General features: G+C 41.2%; 1 protein-coding gene across 1 annotated transcript in view; it reads right to left on the bottom strand.

The window, feature by feature from the left end:
• Positions 1-8533: 8533 nt before the first annotated feature.
• The window catches only part of ELP3 (elongator acetyltransferase complex subunit 3), an 85077-nt gene continuing 74230 nt past the window's right edge, over positions 8534-19380 (bottom strand). Inside the window, exon 15 of the mRNA XM_077769687.1 lies at positions 8534-9801. Within this exon, the coding sequence (XP_077625813.1) occupies positions 9725-9801 (77 nt within the window). The 3' untranslated portion in view covers positions 8534-9724. The remainder of the gene's footprint in view (positions 9802-19380) is intronic.

Raw genomic sequence — 19380 nt, 5'->3', positions numbered from 1 at the left:
TTTATTTATTTTTATTTTTTAAATGTTTATTTATTTTTAAAAGAGAGAGCATGAGCTACAGAGGGGCAGAGAGGGCGAGGGAGACCCGGAATCTTAAGCAGGTTCTGTCAGCACAGAAACTGACATGGGGCTTGAACTCATGAACTGTGAGACCATGACCTGAGATGAAGTCAGACACTTAGCCAACTGAGCCACCCAGGTGCTCCCCCGCTAGTATTCTTATAATTGTGGTTTTAAATTCTAGTTCAGACATCTTATATCTGTGTTGATCAAATCCCTAGCTGTCATTTCCTCCTGTTCTCTCTTTTGAGGTTAATTCCTCCATCTTGTAGGAATTTTGGAGGAAGAAAAAAATTATAAAATTAAAAATTAAAATTAAAAAATTAAAAACAAGACAAAAAAATCAAATAAAGGAAGCTAGATCCTAAGTGTGTTTCAATCTGCTTGTTGAAAGAAGCTTGATAGAATTGGGAAAAAAGAGAAAGGAAAGGAGAAAAAGTTTAAAAATTTATATAATAGAATAAAATAAAATAGAATAAAAAGTTGAAATAATAAAATAAAAAGATAAAAAATAAAAAGAATTTGCTCTTTCCATATCCAAGAAAGAGAAAGGAAAGAAAGAAAAAGAAAACAATTTAAGCAAAAACAGAAGCAAAGAGAATGGACAAATAAATGAACCAGCAAACATAATGAAACCCGAATGAAGTTACATCCACTTCCCTCTATAACTGAACCTTTGAAGCACAGTCCATAGAGTAAGCAGGTGGAAGGATTTGTGCTGGTCTTCTAGGGGATGTGCTTGGAGGGGGCAGGTGGGCGGGGCTCGGTGTAATGGCTCCATTCTCCACTTGGTGGCACTGCTTAGTTTACTGAGGTGGATTTGTGTGTGCACGGGCATATCTCCGTGTGTGTGCACAAGACATGAAAATGTGTGCACAAGACATGAAAACCCTGCTCCCTAGTCCCTGGTGGAGAAAATCTGTGCTCTCACTGACCTGTGATGAAGCACCCCTCCTTTATCTCAGCCCTCTGTCTGCTCCCCATTGCTACCTTGTCCACGTTCAAGCTACCCATCTGCCAGGTGGTGCCTCCCTCCAGAGTTTTATCTCGGATGGGGCTGGATTTCAAAATCCTCACACTTCAGAGACCCCTGCAGCCTGTATCTGTGCCAGCTTTCTGGGGGAGGATTTTGCTGAGCAACTGGTGGGTGCCAGCTGGTCCCAGAAAATATTCACATGAATGCGCAGCAGCAGAGGTTCAGAGTTTATGGCAAATTACAGCACACAGCCAGTGCCAGGTTTTACAGCATTCTGGCACCTTTGTCACAATACCAGCAAATGTGACTACTTTCTGGGGTCCACTGGGGCCTTTGCCCATGAGGAAGCTGTATGGCCTCTACCAAATGCACTCCAAAGCAGGGGAACTGCTTCTCTCCATGCGGCACATGGACCCCTCATGCCATGCTGCCTACTTCTGTGGATTCACCCTACTTCTTCACCAGAGCACCTCAGGCACTGAGCTCTGGACCTTTAGACTCTACACTCCACTATTTATAGAATCTTGGTGGTATCGAAACCCCCTCCTTTCTCCCTGTCAATGGTTTTGGGGAACAGATTTCTTGTTCAGTCCTCTGTGCATGTTTTCACTCTTTCTCTCTTTTTCTACAGCTACTTTCTGAGAGAGTGCTTTTCTTGTGCAGTCCCAATGTGCTGCATTCTCCCCCTTTCTTTATCTATTCTCTCTGAGAAAATGGCTCCCTACCCTTTGCACCTCCCTGGCTTTTCTCTCCCTCAATTCACCTCTCCATTCCATGTACCTGCCGAGTTCTCTGGCTCCAATTATGCAGTTGCATTAATCTTCAGATTAATTTCCTCAGTGTTCAAAATGTTTTGATGCTGATCTAGCTGCATTTCAGGGATGAGACAAGCTGAGAATCTTGTATGACTTCACCATCTTAACTTCCTGAGAGTTACCACAACTTTAGAAGATGGATGCTTTTGCAAAACTTCCCCAATCACAATCTCTATTCCCCATCTCTCCTACTTTGTGCTAATTATCCCTCACGTGTGTGTGTGTGTGTCTACTTTTATACCTTTACCCAGCTGTTTTTAAAGACAGGGATATTTGCTATTATGAGAGGGAGGCTCCCAGATGATAACCTGAACAGATTTGCCATGGTGTAGCTGCAGCCACTTTGAGACTTCACAGGTGCCTCTTCAGGAGAAGTCACTAGTGTAAGTTTATGAACAAGTCTTGGGAACAAGTCTTTGGGAAATCTAGGACTCTCATAGTTGGGTGTCTGGCAGGACTGTAGTCTGAGATAGGTACTGGACATCTATCAAAGCATGACCAGGGACAGGAGGATACTCTCTATTTTCTGCTTCTCATCTCTTCACCATTGACCTCAGAGGATCTTGGCAGCAGGGCAAGGAGAGAGTACAAACTTAATTAGCTCATGGCAAAGACAAGCTCAGTACAGATGAGAATCTGGACCAGTCTTCTTGCTTTTCAAACCAATTGCTATCAGGGCTCATTTTCCCGGTATCCTAGTCTGTCTCTCACCCTTCTCCATTACTATGGCTCCCTCCCCACTGCAGCAGCCAGAATCCATCTCTCCCAAACTGCATCTCCACACCACTCAGTGTGGCCTCTTATTTATCTTTAGTTGTGGAGTTTGTTTTGCCAAAATTCAGGTCAATTTCTGGGGTATTTAGGGTGATTTGATAGTTATCTAGTTGTATGTGTGGGATGAGGTGAGCCTACAGACCTCCTACTCTGCTGCCACTTTCACTCCACCCTTCTCATTTCTTAATGTGTTTATTGCTAGGAACATCCCTCTTAGAACTGCTTTTGCTGCATTTCCTAAGTTTTGTTATGTTGTGTTTCCATTTTCATTTGTCTGAAGATACTTTTTAATTTCTCCTTTAATTTCCTATTTGATCTATTGGTTCTTTGGAAAAGTACTAATTTTATTTTTCATTCGTGTGTCCTAGTTTTCCTCCTGGTATTGATTTCTAGTCCCATACAATTTTTGTCAGAGTAGATATTTGGTATGATTTCAATCTTCTTGAATTTTTTAAGACTTCTTTTTTTTGTGGCCTAACTTATTGTCTATCCCAGAAAATGTTCCATATGCACTTAAGAAGAATGTGTATCTACTGTTGTCTGATAGAAAGTTCTGCATGTATCTGTTAGGTCCATTTGTGTCTACAGTGTTGTTCAAATCTGTTTTATTATTTGTTTTTTGGATGACTACTGAGAGTGGGGTATTAAAGTCCTCAACTATTATTATATATTATTTAATTCTCCTTTGGCTTTGTCAGTTTTTACTTTATATATATATATGTTCTATATATATATATGTATATATATATATGTTCTATATATATATAGGTTCTCTGATGTTGGGTGTATAAATATACAATTATATGTTCTTGATGGATTGACCCCTTTATCATTTATATGTGGTCATCTTTGTCTATTTTTAAGGTTAAGTTGAATCCCTTATAGGCAGCATACCACTGGATCTTGTTTTCAAAATGCTTTCAGTTATTTTATGTCTTTTTTAGTGGAGAATTTAATCCATTTACATTTAAAATAATTACTAATAGACAAGGACTCATTATAGTCATTTTATCAATTGTTTAATGGCTATTTGGTAGAGTTGGTGTTCCTTATTTCTAATCCTGTTATCTTTCTTTGTGTTTTGATGTCTTTTGGTATCAGTATGCTTTTACTTCTTTATCATATTTTTGTGTGTAATCACTATAGGTTTTTTTTCTTGTGGTACCATGAGGCTTACATAAAATATCTTGAAATAATAACACCCTATTTTGAACTGATTAAAAGCTTCAATAGTATTCCTAAACTTTATAATTTTACTTCTCTTCCCCCTCACAATTTAGGTTATTGATGTTATAATTTATTGTGTAACCAATAAGAGCTTATTGTGGTTATGGTTATATTTACATTTGTTTTTTAACCTTTAAACTATAGTTATAAGTGAATTATGCACCACTATGACCATATTATAGAGTCTAACTTTGACTATATACTTATCATTACTGGTGAGTCTTATGCTACCATTTTATGTTACATTCCCTGGACAGACCATGCCACCTGGCCCTGCAAGTGAACAAAGCAGCAGCAGTCATCGGTACAACTACTAGGGTGCTGCAAGCATGAACTGAGTCTGTTAGGATCCTAGTATGGGTTGTGCGAGCTCTTCCCCCTTCTCCATCACAATCAGATTCCCAGTGGTTGAGCCCTTTATGTTTCCCTGAAATCCCCACAGGCTCCCAAGAAGAGATCCACAATGCTGAGGAAGCTGGGTGTCTGCTACAGGCTTTCTTTTTTTCACTGGAGGGACCACAGGCTCAGGGCAGACCTCTTGGTGTGGTGCTGTGCCAGCCTGCATGAGGGGCAATACAGTCCACATGTACCACTCCTATTACCCTTCAGATGCAGCCTGTCTTGGTCTCTTGTGGTACAGAGGATGGTTCAGCCTCATCCCCATGTTCTAGAATTCTCTCAGTGGTATGCTACCTATGAATAATTATTAGCTGTTCTTGTGAAGGGGAGCAAGTCAGGAACAACCTCCATCACCATCTTGTTGATGTCACTCTCCCCTGTTGTCTCTTCTTATAAGGACACTAATATTGGATCAAGGCTTCCCCTTATGACCTCTCTTTGCCTTAATTACCTCCTTCAAAGGCTCTATCTCCAAATATAGTTACACTGGGCTTCAATATATGAATTTTGGAGGAGGGGGATATAAACATTCAGTCCATGACACTGGTGCTTAACCAATTTTTCTGTGAGTGGCCATCTGGGCTGTTTCCCGAGGAACTCCAAATGACAGTCTCTTTTTATGTCCTTCCTCTAGGGCTGGTTAGATTCTTCAGAAGAGTCTTTCAATTTCTAGTCTGTAGGGAAAGGTTTCAGCTGCCAGTATTCTGAAAACCGAGTTGGAGAAGTTGAATGGGAATTTCATTACTCACTATTTGGTGTGCATGGGTTCACTTAATCATCCTGATTTTTGGCTATATGGCCCCAACTTCAACTTTGCCTAGAGGTCTCTCATTCAAAGACATTTGACTCTCTTCAGGAAATAAGCCTCCAGGCCATTTGTGAGGTGGGAAATCACTTCCATCAGTCCTTTATTTGGCTCTTCTTTTCCTCCCCAGTGTCTGCTGCTGTCAGTTCCTGTGGCCTTTGGTTTCCGTGGTATTAACTGTATTATTGGCTGTGAACTTTCTCCATTGCTCAGTTTCAAGTGCTCAGTGAGTTACTACTATCCATCTGCTTTATAGCTTCCAAAATCTTATCACTTTTGTCTCTTCTGTTCTTCCTGTTGTATGAATTTTTAAAAATCCCCTTTAGTCTGTGTGAGTTTTGGGTGGGAACAAAACCAGATCTGAGTATTCAGTCCTCCATTTTAACCCAGAAACTTCCATTCTTTTCTAAGCAGTAACTTCTGGAATTAGTTTCAGTTCTGTATTTAAATAGATTGATTCCTTACTGCTGGTTCTTTCTTCCCATATTGCCCCTAGTCCCAAGTTCTTTATATGGATGTACTTCTTGGCTTCATTTCTTCATCAAGTAGTTTTTTAGGGAAGAGCTTATGGGTGGTTGTGCCAAGAGGTAGCTTGAGGTAGGTGGGGTGGAGGGGAGATGGTGTTCGCTAGGCAAATGTAGCTTAAAAGAATCATTTTCTAACCCAACTGCCAGCCTGAACCTGTTTGTTTAGAAATTTAGAGTCCTTAAATCTTTGCAAGTTTGTGAATGCCAATTTGTTGACTTTATGAACTCTTCATTTCCTAGTTTTGTGCACTTGGTTAACTTAACTGTTTGGGACCTTAGTTTCTAGTTTGTAAAATAAAGGCCATAAAACCTCAGAGGGTTGTTGGGAGGGCAATACCAGGAGTATCTGTTCAACAGATACTACTTCCCTTTCTCTGCCCTGCCCCTCCCCCTTCCAAGCATTCTCTTTCCTCAGATGGATGTATAGGATCCTTTGCCCACAGCTTTAGCACCCCAAATATGCAGTGGTCCGAGATGCTGTGGAAACAAGCGTCAAACCCAGGCAGCTAAAAGCCAGGCTAGCTCTTCCTCGAGGTTCAGGTGCTGAGCCCTTTCCATCTGCCCTGGTTGGGACAGCAATGACAGTGATCTTGTGCTCATGGCTGCAACCTCACAGACAAGATCATCCCTGAGATAAAAGCATAACCTTCACTGCAGGGCGTTAGTTGGCAAAGGAATCTGACTCAAGGCAGTAATTTCCATCAGGGGAGAAGAGATAAGGTATGATCACTTCTAATCTCAAGGGTATGTTCACGCTCCAGTGCCTTTCCGTGAACTGGCCGCTCGACTTTTTCATCATGGGACTTGTTCACTGTCAAGCATGCTGCTGCTTTTTGAATGAAAAAGGCCAAGTGCCAGACAGGTCTGCTCCTTCCCCGGCTCCTGCAAGGTGAGTTGTGAATGAAGGACGGAAAGACTTGGGGGTGGACACAGGAGAAGCCTATCGTGGATGAATGAATGCTTGTAGAAAAAAAAAAATTTAAAGGAGTAAACCTTAGTGTTGAATCAACTTATGTTGGCAGCCCCTGATTCTAGCTATTGTGACAATGAGAACACAAGACATTAAAGATCTGCTTATGTAAACTGTGGCATCTGCAGATGATAGAATATTATAGATCTATTAATTATAGGTAGTTATTAAAAAGGATTAAATGGATCTATGTGGATAGACACAGGAAGATGTATACATTTGGTCAAATTACCAAGGTTACAAAGCAACATGCACAGTGTGAACATTTTATGTAGAATTATGTAGAATTGATCACACGTGTGCACACATCACAGGGGATGTTCATCAGTGTTTATCTTACCATGGTTGTCTCTGATGGTGGATTTCAGGGGACTCTGCGCTTTATTGTTTCATTTCAATTAATTACAATGAGCATATATAATTTTTAGAGCCAAAAGTGATATTCACTTAAAGTACTCTTTGCTTTGCATTCTCTCATGATGACCTCATTCACTTCCACTATGTGCAGTTTTAAAAACTGGGAAACATGGGGTGCCTGGGTGCCTCAGTCAAGTGTCAGACTTCGGCTCAGGTCATGATCTAAGTGTCACAGAGTTTGAACCCTACGTCGGGCTCTGTACTGACAGCTCAGAGCCTGGAGCCTGTTTTGGATTCTGTGTCTCCCTGTCTCTCTGCCCCTTCCCTGCTGGCGCTCTGTTTCTCTCTTTCTCTCTCAAAAATAAACAAATATTTAAAAACATTAAGAAAACTGGGACAACAGGATTTTCCTCACAGGCTGTTTGTTGTGAGGATGAAATACTATGAAAGCATTGTTGCTCGAAATCTGTGAGCTGAACAGCTTTAAACAGAAGTGGACTGAAATTTTTTTACCCTTAAAGCAGGAAACGTTTGGTAGAGTGGGGTGAGAAAGGCTGAGTCACTGACTTGTGTTTGAATCCTAAATCCTTTATTTATTATTTATGTATTTATTTAATTTATTCTGAGAGAGGGAGCTTGTGTGTGAGCATGGGAGGGGGAAGGGCAGAGAAAGAATCCCAAATAGGCCTTGTGCTGTCAGTGCAGAGTCCCACATGGGGCTCAAACCCACGAACTATGAGATTGTGACCTGGGTAGAGGTCAGACGCTCAACCGAGCTTTAAAGGTTGCGAGCTGAGGCTGGCAGGATCCCACCTCCCTGATCCTTCTTAGGAAGTGGCCCATGGGACTGGGGAGCACACGTGCCCTAGGGGGCCAGGCTGTGGAGGTGCCTGGCACCACACATGTGCCTGGAGAAGCCTTTGGTGGCCAGAAGAGCAGCTGAAGTTTCCAGTGGCAGAGAGGCGGCAGGAGTTCTGCAGGTGCAGCTTTCAAACAACTTAGGAGACTAAGAAGGCTGAGGACGCGCTAGAAAGAGCTATTCTCCTGGGCCTGGAGATGAAAATCCAGATGGAACACTGGCTGATTCTCACTGGAAATGGGCATGTTTCTAGGCAGTTTGTTTGAAAATCTTGCTCTAAATTATCATTTTAGAATAAGCTTTTTTACATTTTTACAAAGGATCTGTTTGTACATTCCACATTTTGATCCATTTAGGTAAACAGGACCTTGAGGATGAGAAAACGGAGGCCCAGAAACTCTTGTGTAAGCCATGGTCACACTGCAGACAGAGGCAAGCCTGGGCTAGCACACTCTCCATTGTCACCCCAGTGGTGTGTGCCAACAGCCAATGTGGCACATGCACTGTTAGTTTAATAATTTTATTTTTAAAGGAAAAACAAGGATAATTGAGAAGTAGCTAAATTCCCTAGACTACACTCCCAGAGAGCCTCTGTAGTTCCCAACAACCCACGAGAGAGCCAGTGCACTTGCCCTGTGGCAACAGAACAAAAAAGCAAACAGCGCTCAGGAGGAAATAAATAGCGTCATAGACTGGAAACCCAAACCTGCAAATTCACAGCAAATGTCACTACATGTGTAACAGGGAGAGGAAAAAAACCTGACATGACTCTTCTCTGTATATTGAGGATTTTATTTTTTGAAACTTTCAGGGGAATCCATTCCATTTAATAAACCTTTGGAAAATGCCACAGAAGCCAGGGGCACAGGTGGAAGGCATGCTCTTGGAATTGGCCCTCTCCAGGCTGTTTCCTCTGCAGATCACCTGGAAGTTACAAAGAGGCAGTTCTCGAATACAAACCTTTGAAAAACAAATTTTTCTCCTATTTTTAGATTTGGGCCTGTTTCTCCTGCTTTTTTTGCTTTCATAGGAGTTGAACTCTTATCTTTTTTCACTTAAAACAAACCAAAGTCCATCGTAAAGATATCCAATGCAGGAAACCGCTTCTGTGGAAGCGAGCCTTGACTTAGGGCCACACCAGCTCAGGCATGTGCACATTGGACTCTGCCTGCTCAGGACACACGAGAGGGGAAGCCTCTTGAAAGCTGCAAGTCTGCAAACTGGGAGTTGCAAAAGAGAAGTCTGCAAACGCTGCTGCCCACGCTGCTCCGCACTGTCTAGAGTTTGGGGAGTACAGACAAGAAAAAGTGTGAAATAAAGGGTGTTTGCAATGGCCTACAGCAGACGGGAGACTCCCAAGTGAGAAAGGCTGGTTTTGAGCTTAACACACAAGCCTAAACTTCAATTCCTCTCTCCCCATCACACTGTTACTGCAAACATCAGCACGGGCATCAGAATTATTTCCCATTAATGAGAGCTCATTTTCTTGTGCCGGAATGTATAGAAAGGCCAGAGACCAAGGTCTGACAGTTTTCATATGTTCTAGCCTTTCTGTCCCTACAGTATACAAATAACCTACTCCTAAGTTTACTCCTCAAATGACAACAGCTAGTTTTACTTCATGAATTACGGCATCTGAATGAGTTGATTTGCTTTCGTCACTGTGCATGAGTCATGGTGGGTCAATTGCAGGCTTCATGCAGACTTTAGAAAGTGGATACATGACTCGAGGATACGCAGCGGCTCTGGGCTCCAGGGGTGTGGTGGGCTTGGTCGGCCTGGCCCTGAAGGCAGTTTCCAGTCTCTGCAGCTGCAGGATGAGGGTGAAGCCCCCTGACGGGGAGGCAGGGTAGTTCCATTTGTTTTACTCAGCCTCTCTGCTGAGCATTCAAGGTATCCTGGATCTTTATTTTCTGCCAGGGGGGACACTGCCTCAAGGTGGGCCGGTGTGGCCATTATTTCAGCGTCTTCACCATGTATGGCCCTTGGAGTCTGTAGCCAATCTTTCTGTAATAATTCCTGGTGCCGACCCCTGTGAAGCAGCAGAAAATCAAAGTAAGAGTCTCTATTAGCATACTCTGTAAAACGCTCAAAGGCCAGCAGATGCTCCTCGCTCAGCTCCCCTCCCCAGCTCACATTCACAGACCGAATTCCAGCCCAGATCCAATCTCATTTTAACAAGTTTGGAACATCTTTATCATTTTGAATGCAGGCTGTATTAAACTATGGAAGCTTTGTATTTTAGAACCTGTGTATTTCAGTCCTGTTGGCATGCCATGGGAGGAGGTGGGTTTAAGTGTGACCTGTCCACATTCTAAACAGAGCCAAACAGTATCCATGTTTCCTGGATGGTGAAAGAGAGAAGAGGCGGGGGAAAAGGTCCCCAAGAGCCTAGAGGGGGAAGGGGCACTGAACAAGAAGCTGTGATTCAATGTCAGCGCAACACTCCCTCACTGTGAGCAACAATATTGGCAAAATATGGGTCACATTAAATTAATGCCACTTAATTTGCATTTTATTAAAGTTTTGTGTTAACTGGCATAATTTTTTTATGTATGAGCAGTAAAAGAATTTAGCTGATTTAAGTCCATACTAAAGATCCATGAACTTTCTTTCTTTAAAAGGGATCTACATATGTTTTAGAAACACTATCCTAAGCGATCCCTCTAATACTGTCCCCGAGAAGATGCTGAGCTCACGGGAGGATAAAGCATGGCTTATATGGTAGTGTCTACTGGAGTGGTTAAGAGGGGACAGGCTCTGGATCAGTTTGATCTGGGCCCATCATTTTACAGGTCTGTGGCCTGGGTGAGTTACTTAATTTCCTTGAACCTTTATTTTATCCTCTGTAATAACATACTTAACGTTTTAAGGATGTGAATACTAAATGAGATAGTCGACGAAATGTGATTAGTCCAGGGTCTGAAAAAGGCTAATTCCTCGGAAACATTAGCTGTTATTCTTATAAAGCTTTTTATGATCTGGTACCTTACTACATTTTGAGCTTTATGTCTTTTGCTACACCTATCTTCTTAAAAATTATGCTTCAGTCTTGGTGAACTTTTAAGTTCTCTGCACATTTCTGCCTCTTTTACTAGCTTCCATGTCTTTGCTTATGCTGTTCCCTGTAGCAGTTTAATTGAACCTAAGAAGGGGGTGGTAGAAACCTCCACGTATAGGTGAGAAGCACCAGTAACAACCTGGACTTGCAATTGGCACCTGAAGTGAGGACATTTTTGTGGGCCTGAGCACTTAACCTGTGTAGGATCTGATGCTGTCTCCAGGATGACAGTGTCAGGATGGAGTTAAATTACAGGATACACAGCTGGTATTGCAGAATTGCTTGATGTGTGGAAACACCCTGGTGTCAGTAGCCTAGGTATTCACAGAGTATCATGTGTAATGTGAATGAAAACAACAGCGGTTTTCTTTACAGTGTTCTGCCCCCCAGAGCTCTCCCTACGGTGGCCTGTGCTGCCATTTGCCTCCCTAAGTGGTACAAATTCTATTTACCTCGTGCTTCACGTTGTATTCCTAGTTATGAGTATTGTGCATGAAATCAAATAATTGTTAGCTCTTTCAAGTCTAGCCTAGTTCTTTAGCCCAAACATTTGCTATTTAAGAATAGAGCTTTCCCACCATGTTTTGTTTCCTATCCTCTTTGAAATTCTTCATTGTTTAGAAAATGGAACTGAAGCTGACACCATGGAAGTAACAGAACTATGTCATGTGATGACAGGTCACTGGACAATTTCCCTTTTAATTCAAGGATTACTGAGAAGACACGAGAGACTCCTAATGACAGGGAACAAACAGGGGTGGCCAAGGGAGGTGGGTGGATGATGGGTATTAAGGAGGGCACTTGTTGGGATGAGCATTGGGTGTCGTACATAAGTAATGAATCACCGAATTCTACTCCTGAAACCAATATTGCATTGGATGTTATCTAGAATTTAAATGAAAAAAAAAAAAAAAAGGATTACTGATGCTCCATCTTGCACAATTTCATCTTGTCTCTGGCATTCTAATCATTACTTCTGTTCAACATTGTGACTTGGGATAGGGCAAGGGGGGAACAAACACAGAATATAGGTCAAGTAATAGCACAGACCCACTGAATACAGGAAGACAGCACAAAACCCCTAGAGGGGGTACAACCACTTTACTGTTTGCACTGTCTCCTAAAGCTCTTGTTCCAGAAGCATATCCTATAACCCGGCAATTATACTGCCGAGTGAAAAGAGAAATGAAGGCTTACATCCAACAAAAGACATTATTTATAATATCCAAACAAGAAATAAGCCAAACATCTAACAGTAGTAGAAGGGATAAATTATATTTTCACCCACAGCAATGGAAAAAGGAACTATCACTATCCGTATGAACATGGATGAACCTCAAAGGCCTAACATGTATGAAAGAAAGCAGATATAAAAGATCCTGTCAACACAAAGTACAGACACAGGTAAAGTTAATTTTACGGTCCTAGAAGTCAGAGCCCTGGTTACATCTGGAAGATGACATGAACTGAAAGAGGGAAGGAGAGTCTTCTAGAGGGCTGAAAAAGGTCCATCTTAATCTAGTCCTTACATGGGAATATAATTCACATGCAAAAATTAATCAAGTGGTATGTTTAAAATGTACTTTATTGCATGTAATATCTCAATTTAAAAAAAGGCTCAAGAGGGGTACCCCACTTAATAGATGCTTCAATGTGTTTTAAGAGCTCAATCTGTCTAGAGAATTCAGTGAAATAAGAATAGAAGGAATAGGATGAGTGGCCCACTCCACATTGAACCCCCAACCTGGACAAACCCACTGCCAGGACACTTGTGCATATACTTCTCCCACCCACAAAGAGGCTAGAATTCATAACCCCCTTCTCCATGCTAGCTGCATCCCTTACGTACAGTCCTGTTCTGGTCGTCACACTATGCTTTATTTGACTTGCGTGTCTATCTCCCCTCCTAGAACATAAGCTCTTTGAAGTCAAGGACTTCCATCATCAGAACTTAATACAGCGCCTGGCATACAATCAACATGCAATAAATGCTGGCAGATATATTGTACTGTATTTGGTTATTACATTTGGAACATACAAAAAAGTGTGTCCCCGGGTGATGTCTTTAAAAAAAAAAAAAGAAAAAAAATTGGGGCTGTATGTTAGGTGACAGGTAGTGAAAATAACTCATTGTAAAAGGCATTAAGGGCAGGGCTTTATCTAGTTTCAGATTTCCTACCTTGTTAAAGATTTAGAGGCAGCTTTCTGATTTATAGTTATCTGTTATAAAAAATTGCCCCCACATTTTAAATAAATAGTTTTGGCTTTTTCTATTTTCTAATTTCACAAAGCAGATACCATTTTCATGGACTTAATTTATTATGGAGAATTTCAGATATGTAAAAATAGAGATGAAATACAAACTTCCATATATCCATTACCCAGCTTCAACAATGATTAATTAATCTACCAGACTGCTAAAGCTTCTAGCTTTCTACTCATGTGAAGTCATGAAATACATTTGCTTTCCTTCTAGTTCTGCTCAGCTTGGTCACTGGAGACTAAGATGATGATATATTCTTTACCATTAATTACCAGACTGAAGATGTATGGCTGGTCAACGTGCTTTACATCCTAAAACAGCTACAACCTGTACCTGTCCACCAAAACCAGCTGCAGAGGTGAGAGAGAAGCAGCTCCTTACAGCTAACACAGGACTAGACAGCCCTTGGATAACTGTAAAGTTCAACAGAGTGTGCCCTGATTTCCCAAGCTGCGGAAAAGAATGGCATTACTGGGGTGCCACTAAGCATTCCTCAGTCATGATTCCAACTGAGCATACAGGCTCCCTGAGCTATTTCTGCCTTCATACAGGGCACGGGCCCTAGAAACCATTACAACTTGAGAAGAGGCATTCAGGCTTTGTGCTTTTTTGAAAGAAAGGTATATTTTCAGGCTCCTATCTTTGTTTTCACTAACATGCAGTAGCGCTGAGATAGAAAATCTACTTCTGGACCCTCTGGGAAGATTTAAGTATTTTGGGAAAAGGAGTCTGACCTCCAGGTCTGAACTCCAACATCTTAAAACAACTAGGCAAAAATACTCTCGTTTGTATTTCTTTGTGCCTCTTGTTTCTGGACAGCTCCCCCACCTCCAAGCCCCTGCTGCATTTCTACAATCTGCAGAACAGGCTGGTAAAAGCACTATTAGCCAGCCTGGAGGAGGTCAGGCCACCACCTGGGCTGGGTACAGGCTACACCCTGCTCCCCTCACCCCTCTGTGCTGAGCAGGGCTCTGAAAAGTCCTCCTCACAGTAACTTTCCTCTTGTTAGTTGGCCAACAACAAGCAATTACATTTCACAGCTGACGTCTGTCTGCCTCCTGGACTGATGTAGCCAGACTGTGTCACAGGCCTCAGCGTTAACACTGCTCCTGCCCTTGAAAAGAGATGCAATGGATTGTACCAGTAATTGAGTTCTCAACCTGATGGCCTGCTGTCTCTGCGAAGCCTGGTGGGCTACGGAGTAAGGACTTGAACCAATATGCTGCAGTCCTCAGGATGCCCGATAGCATTGTTTACAGTAGAGCATTCGGGATGGGGAGGATTGGGAGTGGTCCAAATGCCTGGTTTGTTTTATCCTCCAAGTTCTGCAACCTACAACCCAAATTCACCTATATTGTGGGGGCCTTTTTCCTACTCTTGGAGGCAGGATAAATGTTTTAGCTTCACTGCTTTGCCAGATGTGATATGATGACATGAGATAAGGTGGAAAGAGAGTATCCTGACACATGCCTAGAGTAATATTCTGTGATGTGGCTTTCGTGACCAGGCTCTTTAGCTACCTTCAGCCCACATCACATTCCTGAAGCCAAACTTCAGGAATATGTTATAAAACTGTAGGTGCAAAAGACTGAGATGATGATTCATAATCATTAAAAAAAAAATCAGTAAAATAAAAACAAACTGTTTTAATTACTTTTGGGTTCAATTAATCAACTATTTATTGAGTGCTTGCTATGTGCCTAACAGCATTAATACAAGGCAAATGTATTCATTAAATTCATTTGCTACTAAAATGAGACTTTATTACATCTCATTAATCTCTTAGTTGGATGGCACTATTTCACTCTTCAACAATGTGAACACAGGAGAGTTGGGGAAAGGTTTTTATTCTGAATGTCTGAAAATGAACCAATTAACTCAATGACCTTAAATCTTTGAAAGAGTTTCTTCCCCTTTGCTATATTAAAAAAAAACAAAACACCTTACAAAATTACCCACATATAATCTTAGTTCTTCAAAGCAGTTGATTACTGAAAATCATTAATATAGCACATTAGTACCTTATTCTCCATCATCTTGGAAGATATTCAGATAATATCTGAATAGAAGTGTAAGATCCAACCTGCTACCAAGCAGCCTAAATGTTCCTCTATCCATTCTGAAATGCCTATACCAAGGTAATAGTGAACACAAAGAATAAAAGTAGATAACCTGTATAGCAGTTACAGAGAATCTAAATTAGGGATGACAATAGTGGTGGGTTATCCTATAGCTCTTAGAAAGGTTTTTTTCCTCTCATAAGGGTATCTGACATAGGAGAGCCCACAATCTTCTAACTCAAAGATGGACCAGCTCTGTTCCTACCAGTGTCACAGATCATTCTCACTACTTTGCTCATATTCCAAATCATTAGTGTGTCTCTGCAGAAGTTAGACTGTGCCATCTGCAACCTGAAAGTGGGATCCCTTCTACATACAGTCTTTTATTTTATTTTATTTTTTTACAAGAGAATAAATCTACACCTTTATTTATTTACTTTTCAGTTAGTTTAAATCCTTGAGGGGTACAGCATCACACGGATCCTGTGGCCAATGGCTTTAGCAGGAAGGGTGCTTCAGAATTTGGCATGAACCATGCCACTGTTTCCATGAGCACGAGATACTTTTCCCCAGATTACTCTGGTTTTATTTGGTTTGCCCCCAGGAGTCACTGTGTTGTTCTCTGCTTTGTACACATAAGCACATCTCTTGCCTAGATAGAACTCAGTTTCATCTTGGGCATAAATACCTTCAATTTTAAGAAGAAGAGCTGTGTGCTCCTTCTGGTTCCTGAGACCCCGTTTATAGCCAGCAAAAATGGCTTTGGACCACAATCTTACAGACATATTTGTCATTTCAGGAGTCCTGTTCCCAGCAGGCCTCCACAGGTTCCAAGATGGCGGAAAGAGAAAGGCCTACTTACAGTCTTTTAAAAAAAAGACTTTAAAAAAATCAAATGGTCAAGTAGGAAACTCCAGAGATCAATCTCCCCACTGAAACAACCATTAAACTGGAAAAAATAGAACCAACCATTTTGAGACACTAGAACTTGATTCATAACAACCAGGGGGGTGCTTGCTGAAGGACCTGCAGAACTCTGAGAAGGAGTAACCACATACTCTCCTCCATTCCTACAGCAGCTAGCTGAAGCCACAATGGGCAATAAGCCTTTTTTGTCCTTTAAAAACTTGGGGCTGTGTATTTTGTATGGTTTGGAGGCTCCTGGAGGAAGTAATGCCTTTGTATTGGCCTCTTCTTGCTGCACTGGCTTCCCTGGGGTGTTTGTTGTAAGATCTGAAGAGACATACACCACCCTTCCCCCTTTTTAAAGATCTACACATTTAAGAAAATCTGTCAGGTCATAGGCTGATTGCAGAGAGAACAGAAACTTTAGTGACCACATGCAACAAAGAGCTGACTTTACAAAAACAGTTTGGAAAAGTCACTACACAAATGGAGGCCTGCAGCCCTCAGGAGCATTGAATATGCTCAGGAGCTAAAGGAAACCATGTACAAAGAACTAAAGGAACACAACCAACAAAAGAAAAATCACTAAGGGGGTCTGCATTAAATTAAAAAGCTTCTGTACAGCAGAAGAAATAATCAAAAAAAGGAAAAGACAACCTACAGAATGGGAGAGCATATTTGTAATTCATATATTGGATAAGGAATTACTATCCAAAATACTTAGACAACTTCTACAACTTAGTAACAAAAATCAATCTGATTAGAAATGGGCAGAGAGGGGCGCCTGGGTGGCTTAGTCGGTTAGGCGTCTGACTTTCGCTTAGGTCATGATCTCGCGGTTCGTGGGTTCGAGCCCCATGTCGGGCTCTGTGCTGACTGCCGGCTCTGAGCCCGGAGCCTGTTTCAGAGTCTGTATCTCCCTCTCTCTCTGACCCTCCCCTGCTCACGCTGTCTCTCTCTCTCTCTCCTAGAAATAAATAAAAATATTAAAAAAGAAAGAAAGAAAGAAAGAAAGAAATGGGCAGAGAAATTTAATTGACATTTTTCCACAGAAGATATCCGCATGGCCAACAGTTACATGAAAAGCTGTTCAACATCACTACTCATCAGGGAAATGCAAATCAATACCTCACTGACACGACCTCATACCTGTTGGCCTGGCTGTCATCAAGAAGACAAAAGAACAAGTGTTGGCAATATGTGGAGAAGAGGGAAACTCTTGTGCGCTGTTGGCAGGAATGTACATTGGTGTAGCGATTATGGAAAACAGTATGGAGGCTCCTCAGAAAATTAAAAATAAAATTACTATATGATACAGGAGACAAAAGGTTCAATTCATCAAGATTTAACAATTATAAACACACACACACCTAACACCAGAGCCCTAAAATATATGAAGCAAAAATGAAAAGAATATAGGGGAGAAATAAATACTTCTATGACAAGAATTGCAGACTTCGACATTTTCAGTAATGGCTTAAAAAATAAAACAGAAGATGAATAAGGAAATAGAGGACTTGAAGAACACTTTAAACCAATTAGATCTAACAGGCATATACACATCAACTCAGCAACAGCAGAATATGCATTTTCCACAGTGGACATGAAGCATTCTCCAGCTTAGATCGTGTATCAGGTCATAAAAGAAATCTTAATAAATTTAAAAAGATTGAAATCTTAAAGTATGAAAAAAGTATAAAGGAAAAGACTGAAATCATTAAAATTAGAAATGAAAGAGGAGACATTACTGACTTTATAAATAATAAAAAGGGTTATAAGAGACTACCGAGAAGAATATGGATGTGTGTACACGAACATACTGGATAACCTAGAGAAAATGGACAAATTCCTAGAAACACAAGCTACAAAGATTGACTCAAAGAGACACAGGTTTATTTAGTCCTTTAACAGGTCAGGAGATTGAATCAGTAATCAAAAACCTTCCAACAAAGAAAAGCCCAGGACTAGATGGCTTTACCTATGATTTCTATTAAATGTTCATATATACACACACACACACACACACGTGTACACACACACGCACACACACCCCATACACATGTGGAATATTGTTTAGTCTTAGTAAAGTAAGCAAAATCTTTTAATGTTCTATCATTAACATTAAACTATTCACATTATCTATGGATAAACCTAGAAGACACTATGCTAAGTGAAATAAGCCAGACACAAAAGGCCATATATCTCACAGAGACAGAAAGTAGATTAGAGGTTACCAGGGGCTGGGGAGATGGGAGAATTGGAAGTACTGCTTAATAACAACAGTTTCTGTTTGGGGTGATGAAAATGTTTTAGAAACAGTGGTGATGGCTGTTTAACATTGTGACTGTAACTAATGACACTGAATTGTATACTTAAAAATGGTCATAATGGCAGGGGCGCCTGGATGGATTTTGGCTCAGGTCATCAACCCAGGGTGGTTGGATTGAGCCCAGTGTTGGGCTCTGTGCTGAGCGTGGAGCCTGCTTAAGATTTGTTGGTTCGTTCATTCATTCATTCATTTTGTCTCCCCCACCTCGCTTTTGTCCCCCCCCCACAGTAAAATAAAAGAAAAAATTTTTAAATGTTTATAATGGCAAATTTTAAGTCATATAGAATTTACTACCTCCCCAAATTGAGGAAAAAAAGACTTTAAGGTCCATTAACTATTTTCAGGGGTGTGTTTGGGGACAGGAATGTAGATAAGGGTAAGAGATCTCTAGAGAGAAACCATGTACCCTCAGCCCAAGCACGGTCCATATTCCATAACCTAGAAGAAAGATATAAGTGGCCAGTATCATAGATCTAAAGGATCAGACATTTAGATAGGCTTATAAAGGGAAATACAGAAATATCCTCATGGAAGAGAGATGGCAGACAAAAGGTCAGATGCAGGGGCTACTTGGGGGGTCTGCCAAAGTCTGCTTAGGACAGTGTTAGGTATAACTGTGCTGCCATGACTGGCTCTATGAAAATCTGATATTGGGTCTGGGACAAGAACTCCCAGTCTATCCTGGGAGAAGGTTAAATGAAGTTTTCTGTAGAAAGGGACTGGATAACTATTAATCCCAAGTTAATGAAAACATATTTAACTTAGTAGGCAAAAATGGCTGCCACCAGATCTTCTCTTTAAAAGTAGATGTATTTCCTCTCTCTTTAAATCTGGGCTGGTTCAGTGAGTCTGGTAACCAACAGAATGGGGCATAAGTCACACTGTGGTAGGTGGTCTCGAAGACGACTCCCAAAGTTCACTGTCTACTGGTATTCAGACTTGCATAATCTGTCCCCGTTGACCATGGGCTGGACTTGTCGACTTATTTCTAA

Source organism: Crocuta crocuta, unplaced genomic scaffold (genome assembly GCF_008692635.1).
Source record: "Crocuta crocuta isolate KB4526 unplaced genomic scaffold, BGI_CrCroc_1.0 scaffold551, whole genome shotgun sequence".
In the NCBI taxonomy this organism is placed as follows: domain Eukaryota; kingdom Metazoa; phylum Chordata; class Mammalia; order Carnivora; family Hyaenidae; genus Crocuta; species Crocuta crocuta.
Note: the sequence above shows the minus strand (reverse complement) of the source record. Positions and strands in the feature narration are given on the sequence as shown.